At 44.6% G+C, this 14,951-nt stretch overlaps 1 protein-coding gene across 12 annotated transcripts in view; it reads left to right on the top strand.

Annotated features, from left to right (window-relative positions):
* The window catches only part of LOC110285079 (protocadherin alpha-4), a 225,915-nt gene that overhangs the window by 176,335 nt on the left and 34,629 nt on the right, over positions 1 to 14,951 (top strand). The window contains exon 1 of one of the 12 annotated variants that reach the window (XM_029472207.1): positions 5,199 to 8,278. The exons of 10 other annotated variants lie outside the window; for them this stretch is intronic. In XM_029472207.1, coding sequence (XP_029328067.1) covers positions 5,717 to 8,278 — 2,562 coding nt within the window. In that variant the 5' untranslated portion in view covers positions 5,199 to 5,716. Of the gene's footprint in view, positions 1 to 5,198; positions 8,279 to 14,951 lie in introns of those variants that run through there. One more of the 12 variants, XM_029472210.1, reaches the window with a different exon arrangement.

Here is a 14,951-nt window from a genome sequence, read left to right on the forward strand (position 1 = left end):
CGGAAGTCTGCGGCCCCAAAAGGGTGCTGCCTCAGCGGCTCTGTGGCTCCTGCCTGTCCCAGAAGCCGTCTGCCCCCGTGGTCCCCACTCTGACCTGTAGAGACTAAGCTCGGCGGAGTCCCGGAGCCAAGATGGCGCTCCCTGCAGGGCAGGTCACTGTCCTCCGACTGCCACAAATATATTTATAAGCCAATCCCCTCAAAACAAAACAAACCCCAACTTACCCAAACCACAAAACAAAATGACAAATAAACCGAACAAAACAGAAAAGGAAAAGGGACAGGAAGCCTGGCAAGAAAAGGGCAAGCAATTAATAAAAGAGATCTTGCTAAACTTACGATTTCTTGTACAGCAATGGAAACAGTTAATCCAAAGAAGAGACAGCCTATATAACTGGACAAAAATCTTTACAAGCTGTACATCCGACAGAGGTTTCATATCTAAAATATACAAAATCTTATTTAAAAAAAAACCCTAAACAAGAACTCAAACAACCCGATCAATAACTGGTCTGATAATATGAACAAAACTTTTTCAAATTATAGCATATAAATGGCTAGCTAACATGCGAGAAAATGTTCACTTTTACTAGACATCGTAGCAGAGCAAATAAAGTTAGTAGTCATTCTTATCCAGTCGTTAAGCAACAAAATGACAAATGCTAGCCTGGATGTGGATGAAATGAAGCCTTTATACTGATGGTATAATGTGAGTTAGTCTAGCCACTACAAAGTTTGTATGGAGATGTCTCAAAAACCTAACAAAAGATCTTCCATAAGACCCAGTTTCAACAAAGCATAAAGAGATAAAAATGCAAGAAAAATTTTTTATTTGTTTACAGACAAGTTTTCTCTGTGTAGCCCTGGCTATCCCGGAACTCGTCCTGTAGACCAGGTTGGCCTCTACTCACAGAAATCTGCATCCTCTGTCTCTGAAGTGCTGGGATTCAAGGCATTCACTCCCACAGACTGGCTCAGAAAGACTCTTTTAAGGAGGAAAAGAGGCCTGGGAAGACATAAACTTCCTGAAGAGTCTGATAATCTTTGCCTTTTGGAATTAAGCTTCTTCATCAATACCAGCTCATTAACACCTTATGAGAATCAAGAGAGATTAGAAGTGGATAGAAGTAGTAAACTGTTAACTGTCAAAAAGTTGAGATATAAATGACCCCATAACCAAAGATTATTTCATATCCGGATATGCAAATGGATACTTCTTAGAATTATGTAGTTATTTTTTCCCTGAAGCAATAGAAACAGTGGGTTCAGAAGGCAGAACTGGGATTTCATTTAGGCTGAACTTGCCATATCTTGGAAAAAGAGTTAAAATGCAAAACTGTTCAACAGCATCCATATCTACACACGTATGTTACTGTCTGTCAGTCGACCTACTATCTGATTTTCCATTTCTGTATGAAAAATCAATGACTATTTTGGCTAACCTCCTCTTAGGAAAAAGATTGTTCTTTAGTGCCAAATTCCTTTTTTGTTTTATTCTGTGGCTAAATCCCAAGAATTGTAAAGGAGAAACAGGGCCAAACAAGGCTTTCTATTAAAATAAGAGGTCCAAAGTGATGAATGGAGACTTGGAACTCGTTTTAATGGAGAACATAGGAGCCAGAAGTCAGCTTAAATACAAACGTATGAATTGGGGGCATGCACTGAATCTCAAGCAGAACATTGGTAGTCATTTAGTGAATTAGGATGTGGCTGTCCTAGACAGCCATAATTCTTGTTCCAGAAGGGCTCAACTCGCTTCTGGATTGGCCTGTACAGTTGCTGCCTACTAGCCTTGAGTCACTGAGAAAATGCTGACTAGGAAAACACAGAGGGTAGATCCCTCCGTCCCTCATTAGAATTCCTCCAGGTTGAACCATCCCATCAATAAATACTCGTTGGCACAGCTATTCAAAGAATTATAAAAGCCACTTAACTATATTGTATTGCAGCTTTCTTGCTTCATCTTGTCTTTGTGGGCAAGTAGGAAACTGTTAAAGTCTCCATGAATTTCCGATAAACTGTGTCTGTAGACACATCATCAATGATTTTAGCAATGGAAACCCCAAAAAAGTCTATTTGGACAAAAAGTACAACTTTAAGTCTGGTGTGTGTGTGTGTGTTGGCATGTTCAGTGCACTTGTAGAGTCAGAGGACAATCCTGGGGAGACAGCTCTCTAATTCCACCTTGGTAAGCCCAGGTCTCTCTTGTTTTCCCTGTTCTGTGTTGCCCATGATAGCTGGCCCTTCCCAATCCTCAGAAGACTACACCTTCATATTGGCATAATCTTATTTCGAAATGTATACCTTGTGGAGAGGGAGCTGAAGAGTCCTGACCCTCTTAAACAAAATACATGTTTGAAGCAGTATCTCACTAGACAGCCCTGCCTGGCCTGGAATTCATGAGCCTCTTGCTTCTGTTTTCCTGGGACTGGTTTAATGGTTTAGAGAATTGCTACCCTTCCAGAGGACCTGAGTTCAATTCCTAGCAGCCATATTGAGTGGATCATAACCACTTGAAACTCCTGCTCCAGGGGTTCTGACATCTGTTTCTGTCCTCAGTGGGTAACTGCACACACATCTCAGACACACAGATACATAAAACAAACAAAAAAATCAACACACACATATCAGATATGAAAGCGAGTTGCTCTTTTTTATTTTCAAGATACTGGGTAAGTTCTAGAAGCATTTGGAAACTTTGGAAAAGCTAGACTTTGAGTATGCTCTGCTGTCTCTACACTATTTACTTTTTAAATATCACAAATGTCTATGTTTAAGGAGTCATGCCATACATAGATGGTTAGCCAAGATGTCATCTTCAAACAGTTGTTGCATTTAATAAACACCACTACCTCCAATAACAATAGTGTGCTTGCCAGATAGTGTGCAAATCACTTTTAAGTTCTAATCACAACAGTCTCATGAGTTTTATTTTTGTTTCCTCTATGTAAAACAAGACAATGGAAGGTTGGGTGTTAAAAGACACATGGCTATGTGTAACTACCTCCAATTGGTGTTTCCCAGTCAGTTTTATTCTGCTTTTTAATTGTACTTCTTAATGGTAAACAGTAAGGAATACACAATGGTATGGCTGAGGCATTAGCATGAATATTTGCAGATGAGGCTCTTAGCAACAGTGTGAGAAAGAAATCATATTTTGAACATTGGTAAGGTTGGCAGGAAGCTCAGTATAATTGTGTGAGATAGGAAATTACTGTGGTGCCAAACAGAATACCATCTCTGTAGTACAACCTTCCTGGAAAGGAGGCTAATTTTCTGCTCCTTTGCCCTTTCAGTCATGGAGGGAGTAAATATTAGTTGGTGCTTACTTCTGAAACACAAAAATGGACATCTCAGCTGTTACTCTTGCTGAATGACAAATTCTGTCCCTTGTCCACCCCCACTCAGGAACAGGGCACTTTGAGGCTTTTGTTTAAAACATCACACAGCCCTGTCACCCTTATCTCTTCCTTAAGTGCTTGTGATCTTTTCAGGGGCATAGGACCATGCATGGTCAACACCCAGTGGCTTGGAGCAGTGGTGGCATCGACTGTGAGGACTGGAGGAGATGAAGGGAAGAAAGGTCACTTTTCCTGACAACTTATAACTTGATTCCACTTACAGGCCATTTGTTTTCTGAAATAAGTAATGGGTGAGGACATAGGCCAGGTCTACAATTTGTGCACTTGAGAGATTAAGGCTCCTGGAGATCAAATTACTACAGCGAACAGACAGAGCTACTGGGGGGGGGGATGTTTGGGAAGGATATAGACAGAAGAGGGAGAAGCCAGAGACCTTAGAATGGAGACAGGAATAGACTTTGATGGAAATTGCTTTCCACTCTGCACCCTTGATGGAACAAAGAGGACAAATAGGCAGCGATGGGAGGAAAACTGGCTTCTCTAGGAGGAATGGGTTAGATTGTGGGATGCTGCTACTGAATGCATTTCGTAGGTTGAAGGAGAAGTGTGCTGCTGGCCCCCATCTTCGAAATCTGGCTTCTGTCATCTTGTCCTCTCAAGCAGGGAAGCATGCCAAATTGTCAGGTCCCACTCTGGCTTCCTTCCACTAACATAGCTAGAAAGTTACCCAAGGGGCTCTCTATGTAGTTCAAGGATCCTGGGAGTTGAGGAAGAAAAGGAATCTCTGTGCAAGCAAGAATGGTCTTGCATAAGGGGCTGTAGTTTTCAGCCTTGCTGGCAGAGATGAGAGGGCTGGGAAGGCTGACTATTCAGAAGCAAGAGGAGGCAATGACACAGCATAGAAAGGCTTCCTCTTTCTCTGTTCCTTCCCTTCTTGTTAACTGAGGAGAATTTGTGTGGCCATTGTAGCACTTAAAGGGAGTCTGGGGGTGGGGTGGGGGACACAGAGGTACAGGAGCCCTATATTTACAGATGGACTGAGACCCTTGAAATTGCTGCTATTGTAAGATAAATCCCAGCCTCCTGCATTTTGCTTATAACAGCAAGGTAATTTTTTTTCTTTCTTTCTTTTTTTGCAAAGCATTAATGAGTTCATATGCCAGCCTGGCTGGGCAGACGGAGAGTCACTCTTCTGACTTAATGGCTTTGTAGGCTCTTGACGACATTGTCATCAATTAAAGAAAAAATTAATCACTCTTGAAAGAAAATGTCTTGGGCGATAAATGAAAAAAGGTTTGAAGCAAGATTAGCAAAAGCATGTGGGGAGAATAGCTTAAAATTTTACTAGGTTTTTTTTTCCCCTTACTTTGACCAAAACAGGTCGAGTATGAGTTTTTCTTGAAGCTTTACAAAGCCAGTTGTTTAAGTAGAGAATATTAAGCCCTGGAATACTGGTTAATTGTCAAAATACACACTGAAAGTTAAGGCACGTGGCTGAGAGCTGGGCTGAGAGCTGGATCTCAGGATACTTATGATAGATAGGGTTGCTCCCCCGGAGAAGGCATTAGTCACTTTGAACTTTGACCTGGAAGTTAAAGGCTTTCTGTACTACTAAGAAAAGGTGTCTGGAAGGTGTGGAACCAGTTTAACAAATGGTCCATATTTCTAAAGCCCCGAAGCACCTCCCCAGCGTTTACTTTCCCTGTCTGTTACGGCACCGCCCAGGTCCCTCTACAGTTTATTTTCCTGGATGGTGCTTTGAAATCTTGACTTGGGGAGCTTATAGTAGGAGTTCTAGGGACTCAGCTGCTTTTCTCAAGCTAATCTTATGAGACGCGTTAAGCCTGCTTGGGAGCGTGGAGACTGGATGAACAGGACGGTGGGGGCTGGGAGGAAGGGAGTGGCCGCGGTCCCGCGGTCTGCTGGGATTCAGCCGGTCGGGGATGAAGAAGGTGAGGCTGGAGTAGATGGAGTGACAGGTTGTGCACGATCGCAGTCCGCCGCCACTTGGGTGCGGAATCCAAGCTGGACTTGCGGAGCGCCCCCTCCCCCTCCGTTTCTCCCTCCCTCTCCTTAGAGCATCATCGGCGGCGGCGGCGGCTGGCAGTCGCAGAAAATCGAGACCCGCGGACCGCCTGGAGGCGAGTGGAGGAGCTGGGATATGGGGAGTCAGCGGGGGCGGCAGGGCCCGGAGCCCTTGAGAACGCCGGGGAGGGGAGCCGTCTCGGGCATTTGTAGTGCGTGAGAGGTGAAGAGCGGCGAGGGCGGAGGCGGGGCCCGGGCCCGGCGTGGAGCAGGCTCGCCAAGCCGCTGCCTCCCGCCCTGCCCCGGCTGCCTCTGCCAGGGCCGGCGGCTATGGAGCAGGCGGGAGCCAGACCTGGGGCGACAGAGCATCCGCGACCCCTGCGGCCCTTGCCCTGGCTGCTGCTTCTATCTTTCCGACTGCTGCTGGTGCTGCTGCCAGGCCCAGCGGCCTCCCAGCTACGATACTCCGTGCCGGAGGAGCAGAGCCCCGGCGCGCTCGTGGGCAACGTGGCCAGAGCCCTGGGGCTAGAACTGCGGCGCTTGGGACCTGGCTGTCTGCGCATCAACCATCTGGGTGCACCCAGCCCGCGCTACCTGGAACTGGACTTGACCAACGGAGCGCTCTTCGTCAACGAGCGGATAGATCGCGAGGCGCTGTGCGAGCAGCGGCCTCGCTGCCTGCTCAGCTTGGAAGTGCTGGCTCACAACCCTGTGGCAGTGAGCGCGATCGAGGTGGAAATACTGGACATCAATGACAACTCTCCGCGCTTCCCGCGGCCGGATTATCAGCTTCAGGTAAGCGAATCCGTGGCACCTGGAGCGCGGTTTCACATAGAGAGCGCACAGGACCCTGACGTCGGTGCCAACTCAGTGCAGACCTACGAGCTCAGCCCCAGCGAGCACTTTGAGCTGGATCTTAAACCCTTGCAGGAGAATAGCAAGGTGCTGGAGCTCGTGCTGCGGAAGGGCCTAGACCGGGAGCAGACTGCCTTGCACCACTTGGTTCTCACTGCAGTGGATGGGGGCATCCCAGCTCGCTCAGGCACAGCTCAGATCGCCGTTCGTGTCCTGGACACGAACGACAATTCTCCTGCCTTTGACCAATCCACTTACCGCGTCCAGCTGCGGGAGGATGCTCCTCCGGGCACATTGGTAGTGAAGTTGAATGCCTCGGACCCGGATGAGGGTTCTAACGGTGAACTCAGGTACTCCTTGAGCAGCTACACATCAGACCGGGAGAGACAGCTCTTCAGCATCGACGCGACTACAGGGGAAGTGAGAGTAAGTGGGACTCTGGATTATGAGGAGTCTTCCTCCTACCAGATCTATGTGCAAGCTACTGACCGGGGACCGGTACCCATGGCGGGACACTGCAAGGTGTTGGTGGACATTATAGATGTGAATGACAACGCTCCAGAGGTGGTGCTCACAGACTTATACAGCCCAGTGCCTGAGGATGTGGCCCTCAACACTGTCGTGGCCCTTCTCAGTGTGAATGACCAAGATTCAGGCTCCAACCGGAAAGTAAGCCTGGGTCTGGAGGCTTCACTGCCCTTCCGGCTGAATGGCTTTGGAAACTCCTACACCCTGGTGGTGAGTGGCCCACTGGATCGGGAGCGGGTAGCTGCCTACAACATCACAGTGACAGCTACTGATGGGGGAGTACCACCACTCACATCTCAAAGGACACTGCAGGTTGAGATCTCTGACATAAATGACAATCCACCAAGCTTTCTGAAGGACTCCTATTCCATCTACATCCAGGAAAACAATTTGCCAGGTGTGTTGCTTTGCACTGTGCAAGCCACAGATCCAGATCAAAAGGAGAATGCAGAGGTGACCTACTCACTCCTAGACAGGGAGATTCAAGGGCTGCCAGTCACCTCCTATGTCTCCATTAACAGTGCCAGCGGCAGCCTTTATGCTGTCAACTCCTTTGACTATGAGAAATTTCGAGAGTTTTTTGTGACTGTGGAGGCCCAGGATAAGGGGAGGCCACCACTAAGCAGCACTGTGACCGCCAACGTGTATGTGGTGGACGTGAATGACCACGCCCCCCATATTCTATACCCTACCTCAACTAACACATCAGCAGCCATTGAGATGGTGCCACGGACTGCCCCTGCTGGCTACCTGGTCACCAAAGTCATAGCCATGGATTCAGACTCTGGGCAGAATGCTTGGCTCTTTTACCATTTAGTCCCAACTTCTGACTCGGATCTTTTTAAAGTAGAACTTCACACAGGAGAAATTAGGATTACCAGGAAGATAGGAGATGAGAGTGGCACCACTTTCAACCTGACCGTGGTGGTCCGTGACAATGGAGAGCCACCTCTATCAGCTACCGTGGCCATTACAGTAGCTGTGGTGGACAGGGTTTCTAAAATGCTCCCTGACACTCAGAGACATATAAAGAGTCCTCGGACATACTCCGAGATCACACTTTATCTGATAATAGCATTAAGCACAGTGTCTTTTATATTCCTCTTGACAATCATTGTTCTGAGCATCATTAAGTGCTACCGCTACACTGCTTACGGCACGGCATGCTGTGGGGGCTTCTGTGGAGTGAGGGAGCGCTGCCCTGCAGATCTGTACAAGCAGGCCAATAACAATATCGATGCCAGGATACCACATGGCCTCAAAGTACAGCCTCACTTCATTGAGGTTCGAGGCAATGGCTCCCTCACCAAGACCTACTGCTACAAGGCCTGCCTGACAGCAGGCTCAGGGAGTGATACTTTCATGTTTTACAACACAGGGGCCCAGACAGGGCCAGGGCCTGGGGGAGCCCAAGCCTCAGTGACTGACAACAGGCAGCTCACCGGCCAAAGTAGGCACAGTACCGGGAACCTGATTATCCTAAAAAATGATGCTGGCTCTCAAAATGAGGTGAGATGGTGATCCAAGTGTCTTCCAAAAGCCATGCCTTTTTTTTTTTTCATGTGTCCCTTCCTCCAATTGCATGTGGCTGGTATTACTGATTTATTAACATCAAAATGTTTACCTGATAAACTGAATGTTAATGGTACCTCTGATCTTATTATAACCTGATGTTTGCTCTCTAGAAAATAAGCCCTGGAGAATTCTTTTACTTACCATTTTCTAGTGGCACATGGGAAGAATTAGCCATAACAGTGTTTGAGAAGTAAGGATTAGTCCTGGGTATTTTGTGTTGAAGCACAGCTCTGTAGAAACAGAGCAGATCTGGGAATAAGAGTTCTATTACTAGGTGGTAATGTGAGGTTCAAAGACAAATAATCTCTGCTATACCATCTACAGGGTAATTGATTTGGCCTTTAAAATTTATATATATAAGCTCTGAGACTTCCAGAGCTATGTGGTTACCCCTGGATAATGTTGCTGCTTCTATCTTGGGGGTCCACAGTGAAAATGATTGGCAGGTAGACCTCTGTGAGTTTGAGGCCAGCTTGGTCTACGTACGAGTTCCAAGCTATCTGTGGCTACATAGTGTGAGACCTCGCTCCTAAAAATCATTCAATTAATTACACAGGACTAATGTGTCTCCTCTGGAAATCCACCCTGGAAGTGAGAAGCTAGGATGTAGTCCTCACTCTGAAGCTAGAGTTTGCAATGGCTGGATGACGGGGTCACTCTTGTGAGAAGAAATGAATGGCAGTAGGCTAGAGTAAAGGAGTACACATTTGTCTTGTTGGCTGAAGGAGTTCAGAAAGGAGTGGACGAGGAATTTGTAGGGATGGTGGAGGTGGAGGTCCGCACAAGCTGACTAGGAGGAGTGTGGGACAAGAACTGCAGCCTAGCCAATGTCCTCGGCATACTCATTCATCTTAAGATGAGGTCTCAGCACTCACTTTAAATATCAACACTCTTCTGACTCCATGTTAGCCACTTCTGTGCTTCTGATGAAATGTAAAGTATAATTTTCAAGCCTTTCATGTCTTCAAGGTAAATGAAAACACTCTGGAAGCACGTGTTCGTTTTCTGGATCCGAAATCAGGCATCCAATGGAATAGAGAGGCTTAGGAAGTGGATGGCTTTTCTGTACACGGTGCTTAGTATATGTACCAGTTTGGGGTTTTAAGTAGTTACAGGCCAGATTGGTCCTTAGAATGAAGACTGCATAGGCATTACTGAAAAGTACCATCATGTGCAGGTGTACGCCCATGATAGGAAAGTCCCAGGACATGCCTGGAATAATAGGAGCCTGTCTGGTGGCCTTTTAAACTCGCATTTCAAAGCAAACCCTGTCCTATAAATATGGGTGGATTTTCTTTTCAAACAGCAACTCTGTAGCTCCGACTTTGAGAATCAGCACAAAATGAATCAACACTATTTGTGTTTCCTATAGTTTATAGCTCTTCATTAGCATATTGGTATGGCTTACCAATGTCTATATTTTCACATTTAAAGTTCACAGCAATCTTGAGGCGAGTCATGTGTTAGCACAGAATCCTCATTCCCGATTGCCAGTCGATTGTATCTTTCATTTTCCTATGGATATTACTCACCTGTCAGAAGACCCTGAAAGTAGTCAGTGCTGAGTTGCCACAGGAGGCAGACTTCAGACAAAGGAAGAGGGGGAATAAAGGAAATTGGGGTGGGGGGTGGGGGGTTGAAGAGGAGTGGGATATCAATGCATTTCCAGAATTTCCATTTCACATGGTAGCTTTCGGAAGCCTTTAAAATGATTTGTCTTTAGATTAAGATGCTATAGATGTTTGCCTAACAAGTTCAGGTGACAGGGCACTTGGGCAGGCTGCAGGTGGTGATAAGGCATGGAAAGCAAGCCAGACAAGGCTCAGCTTTGCCCCCAGCTGAGTGCTGGAAGCTTAGGAAAATGACATGCTTGCCCTTTCTCTCATGACTCACAGCTTGGGGCACTTTGATACATGAATTATTTCTGTCTTACACTGACCTGTGTGTTAATAGTTACTATGGCACACAAACGTTTAATCTAGGGGTAAAGTTATTTTAGAAAGTGATGGCTGTCGTGGGATTTTGCCAGGAGAGTGCATGAGTTTAGTAAGGGCAAATGGTATCTGGTAGACATCTCTCAAAATGTAAGTGAGATATCCCAAGTTCTATAGCTCTTGTGTTTAATGCAGTTATGGAGAAAAAGTGAGACCCATTGTACAGCATGGCAAAATGGTGACAGAAGTCAGTCTGTCTTAAAACCATCATTACTAGGTCAAGCTGACTTTGCCAGGTTGGGCTTTCTCTTTCCTTACCTAGCTACTGCAGAGTACTGGAGTTGAACTGATGCCATGTGCCAACATTAAAATTAAATGGAGACTGAAATAGGAACGTGAAGGAATTTGTGCCCATTGAACACTCGGCTCTGTAAAAAGTACTCTGTTTTGCAAAATGTATATATGTGATTTCATTGATTGTAAGTTTTACGTGAAACACGTGTTATCAGAGAGGTTATATAATATAACACACTGCCACACTGTTAGTATTTTAAGCCTCATAGGTTTGACTCTAAAGCCTATGTTTTCTTCAACAGTAGGAGTAGACAGAAATCCCAATTACACCCACACACACATTGGCATGGCATATTCGGTCAAAATGCTACTGCCAGCTATTTACTGCTTTACCATTGGCAGTGCTTACTCAGAGCTTTTATCTTTGTCATTTCATCGAGGTTTCTCTTGTAGCAGATTTAGTAGCAGATTTTGATCTTGAGGTAGATTTTATAGTGTTGTTTAGTTGTTTGTTTTTTGTTTTGTTTTAATTTCATGAGTTGTGCTATGACAGTTTTTTGGCAACAGGACAGAATTTCTCTTTGGAGCCTTCTGAAAACCTGAAGTGAAAGTAGTTGGCACCTCTTCCAGAGCCTCCATGAAAAGAGACCAAGCCCTAAGATTGATTGCTAATGAGTCATTTCGAGTACTCAGTGGCACAGCATGTGAAGTCATAAAGGAGCAGCAGAGACATTTAAGCTTGGCTTCTCTTTGACATACAGCAAAGCAATTTGCAGACATTTTATCCTCGGTTATTTCTACCCACTGTATGTGCATATTGAACTTAAATCCAGATATGGGGATCTGAAAGAGTTAATGGAATCTTTCAGAATATGTCTCCTCTAGGGCTGACTTTGCCATCTGGTAGCTCTGTCCTAGAACTATTTACACTCTCTCTCTGTACAGTAATGTGATGGTGTTTGGTGTCTTTAAAACTTTAAATGATCAGAGTAGGCAAAGCTCCTCCTCCTCCTCCTCCTCCTCTTCCTCCTCCTCCTCCTCCTCCTCCTCCTTGAGATAGGATCTCATATAGTCCAGGCTGGTCTCTTAACTGAATATGTAGTTGAGAATGACCTTGAGCTCCTGAGCCTCCTGAGTTCCTGGCTGTCTTGTCTCCTCTGTCTCTTGAGTGATTATAGGCATGTGATAATGAACCACACAAGACCAAGGGATTTTATTTTATACTTGTTATTTTTATGTGTGTGTGTGTGTGTATCTACACAAGTTTATTTTCACCATATGTATTTCAGAGCCTACAAAGGGCAGAAGAAGGCAGTAGATCCTCAGGAACTGGTATTGTCAGCAGTCATGAGCTACCTACCATGTGGGTGTTGGGAACTGAACTTGATCTTCTGCAAGAGCAGCAAATGTTCTAAACCACTGAGCCATCTCTCCAGCTCCAAGGCCAAGGAATTTAAACTATGGATTTATGTTCCAGTATTTCATCTTTGATGACCAGATTTTTAGTGGGTGGGTCTGTTTAATGTTGCCATTTTCATTGGTTGTAGGGTGGTCTTGAGAAAAAAAAGTTTATTTGTTCTTGATCTGATAGTACAGCATTTTCTTCAAATGACTTCCATCCTCATTTTTCCCATAGAGAAAGTTGAGCCGAAGGAATAATGTCTCAGTTCTTTAGACATATTCTCTGTGTCTAAAGAACTGATGGAGAAGTGTGTTTCTTGAGGCTTGATTGCCATTGACCCACCCTTTTCCTCTGACCCAACAGTGAGCTTTCACATGGGCATCTGGTCTTACGCAGAACACTCTGCAGGGACACAGCTTGGCATGTTATACAGTGTCTATTGGCACTCTGTCTGCCTGACAGAATAGCAAATTCATTTCTGGATTCTTGCCCTGGTTGGATATGAATTTTGCTTTCAATGAGAGGTCAGAATGATGTCAGTTTCTAAGTATTTGAGGAAAAATCGCCATCACCAAGATGCAAAGGGAATTTGATAAAACAACCCCTCCTCCTCTTCTTTTCCTTTTCCTCTTTCTTCTCCTCCTCCTTTCTGCTAACAAAGTGATTGCTTGCATTTTGACATTTTCTTGGTTTCTTTCTTTTTTTTTTTTTGTTCCCCCTCTCACCCTCTGATTTCCTCTTCCCTCTCAAGTAGCTCCCATTCTGGTTTCGTGTCAAACATAATCTATTATTACAGGTTTTTAAATTTAGTTTTTTACAGTCCAGTCATTACCCTCCTCCTGGTCTGCCTCCCACAGCTTCTCATCCCATTCCTCCTCTCTCCCCTACCCTGTCTCCATGAGGATGTCCCCGCCACACACACCAGACCTCCCCACTCCTTGGGGCCTCAAGTCTCTTGAGGATTAAGTGCATCTTCTCTCACTGAAGCCAGACCAGGCAGTCCTCTGCTGTATATGTGTTGGGGGGCTCAGACCAGATAGTGTATGTTGCCTGGCTGGTGGCTCAGTGTCTGAGAGACCTCAGGGGTCTGGATTAGTTTGAGAGTACTGGTTTTCTTATGAGGTCACCCTTCTCCTCAGCTTCTTCCAGCCTTTCCCTAATTCAACTACAGGGGTCCCCAAGTTCAGCCCATTAGTTGGGTGTAAGTATCTGCTTCTGTTTCAGTCAGCTGCTTGTTGGACCTCTCGGAGGACAGCCATGGTAGGCTCCTGCCTGTAAGCACACCATAGCATCAGTAATAGTGTCAGGCCTTGGAGCCTCCCCTTGAGATGGATCCCACGTTGGACTGGTCATGTGACTTTTACAGGACCCTACTTGGTCTGATAGTAAAATGTTTCTTCAAAACTCTGACCTGGATCAGACTTCCTTTGCATATTATAATATAGCCTTAATTTATTTGATTAGCATAATAATATTTTGATCATTATTGAACAAGTAGCAGTGGTTTAAAAATTCAGAGGTCAAGAGAACTCTTTAGCAATGTTTCAAAAACAGGTGTTCTTAAATGTGGCTTTTACAGGACCCCACTTGGATCATAGTTTCTATGAATGTTAAATATGAACATAATTTACCTGATTAATATAATAACATCTTGACCAATATTTAAACCAGTAGCCATGATTTTAAAATTTATAAGTCAAGAGAATTCTTTAGCAATGTTTTAAATTTGTTAACCTAAAAACTATACAAGCTCTTCAAGAATTTGAACTTGGCACATGCAAAGAAATATCTGACATCTCAAAGGTAGAGAGAAATGTCAGTTTCTCTTTGGTCTTGCTGGCTCCAGGGATATGCAACTGTGTGTAAGGAAGTAACTGCTGTACCAGCAGGCTGGGCATTCAGAATAAGCAGACCTAGCACTTTCTTTTGTATTCGAACCTATCTTGTATATTTTAAAGTCGTGCTTATTTTCTTTTCCCATTCTGTAGCTTAGAGTTTACATGTTGTACTTGGAAGGAAGTTTTCTACTCAGGATCCTCAAGTTTATCCTCCTCCAAGGTTGATTTATGGAAAGACCAGTATGTAATATAGTTGTGATTGTTTTCAGTGTTCTATTTTGGTTTTTCTTTAATGCATTCCTTTTCTATTGTAACAAATTACCATGAATTAGTGGTTAGAACCTCACCCATTTAGTGTCTCACAGCCCTGCAATATGTGGTTGCGTTTTCTACTTCAGCTTTTATAATGCTAAAAAATTCAACACATTGGATAGGAACTCCTTTGGAGGCCCGGGCAAGAATCTACTTGGAAGTTCATTCAGATTGTTGACAGAGTTCACTTCCTTGGGGAAAGAATCCTGTGCCTGCTTAATCTCTTTTTGCTGGGGCCAAGGAGAAGTATTACTCTCAGCTCAGAGAGATTTCTGACTTGTTCTCAGGGCTGGCTAGAGAGAATCTCCTGAAACATGAAGTCTCTCATGCTTCGCATCTCTCCGTGACCCTGTCTGTGACTTCTTGAGTTGACTATAAAGGGTCTTGTGGTTAGGGTGGTCCTACCCAAATCATCTTCCCCATTTTAAAAGACAGTTAAGCCATGTAAACATGATTGTGGGAATAAGTCTATCACAGTTTGAGTCTTGAGATTATACAGGTAGATGTGGTGTGGGAATCCCAGGGTTGTCTTAGCATTCCGCCTACTGAAATCTAGACCAATGTCCATTAGATAGATAGCACAATGAAAACCTGGCTGTAGATACATTCTGAATTAAGTCTTACTTGGATGAAAAAGGAGATCTTGCATGTAGCTTCACATTTTAAAGAGCAATTTATTGACAAATTCAACAGCAATTTGCATGGTGAGAAGGCAGCAGTTTATTTCACTGAGAGTTCATGCGAGTTTATGAATAACATAGGATATTTTTAACCTGTTTTACTCTAAACCATCTTAGAAATGATTCATCCTTCTGTAGCTTAAGTAT

The sequence above is a fragment of the Mus caroli genome, chromosome 18, assembly GCF_900094665.2.
Source record: "Mus caroli chromosome 18, CAROLI_EIJ_v1.1, whole genome shotgun sequence".
Lineage (NCBI taxonomy): Eukaryota > Metazoa > Chordata > Mammalia > Rodentia > Muridae > Mus > Mus caroli.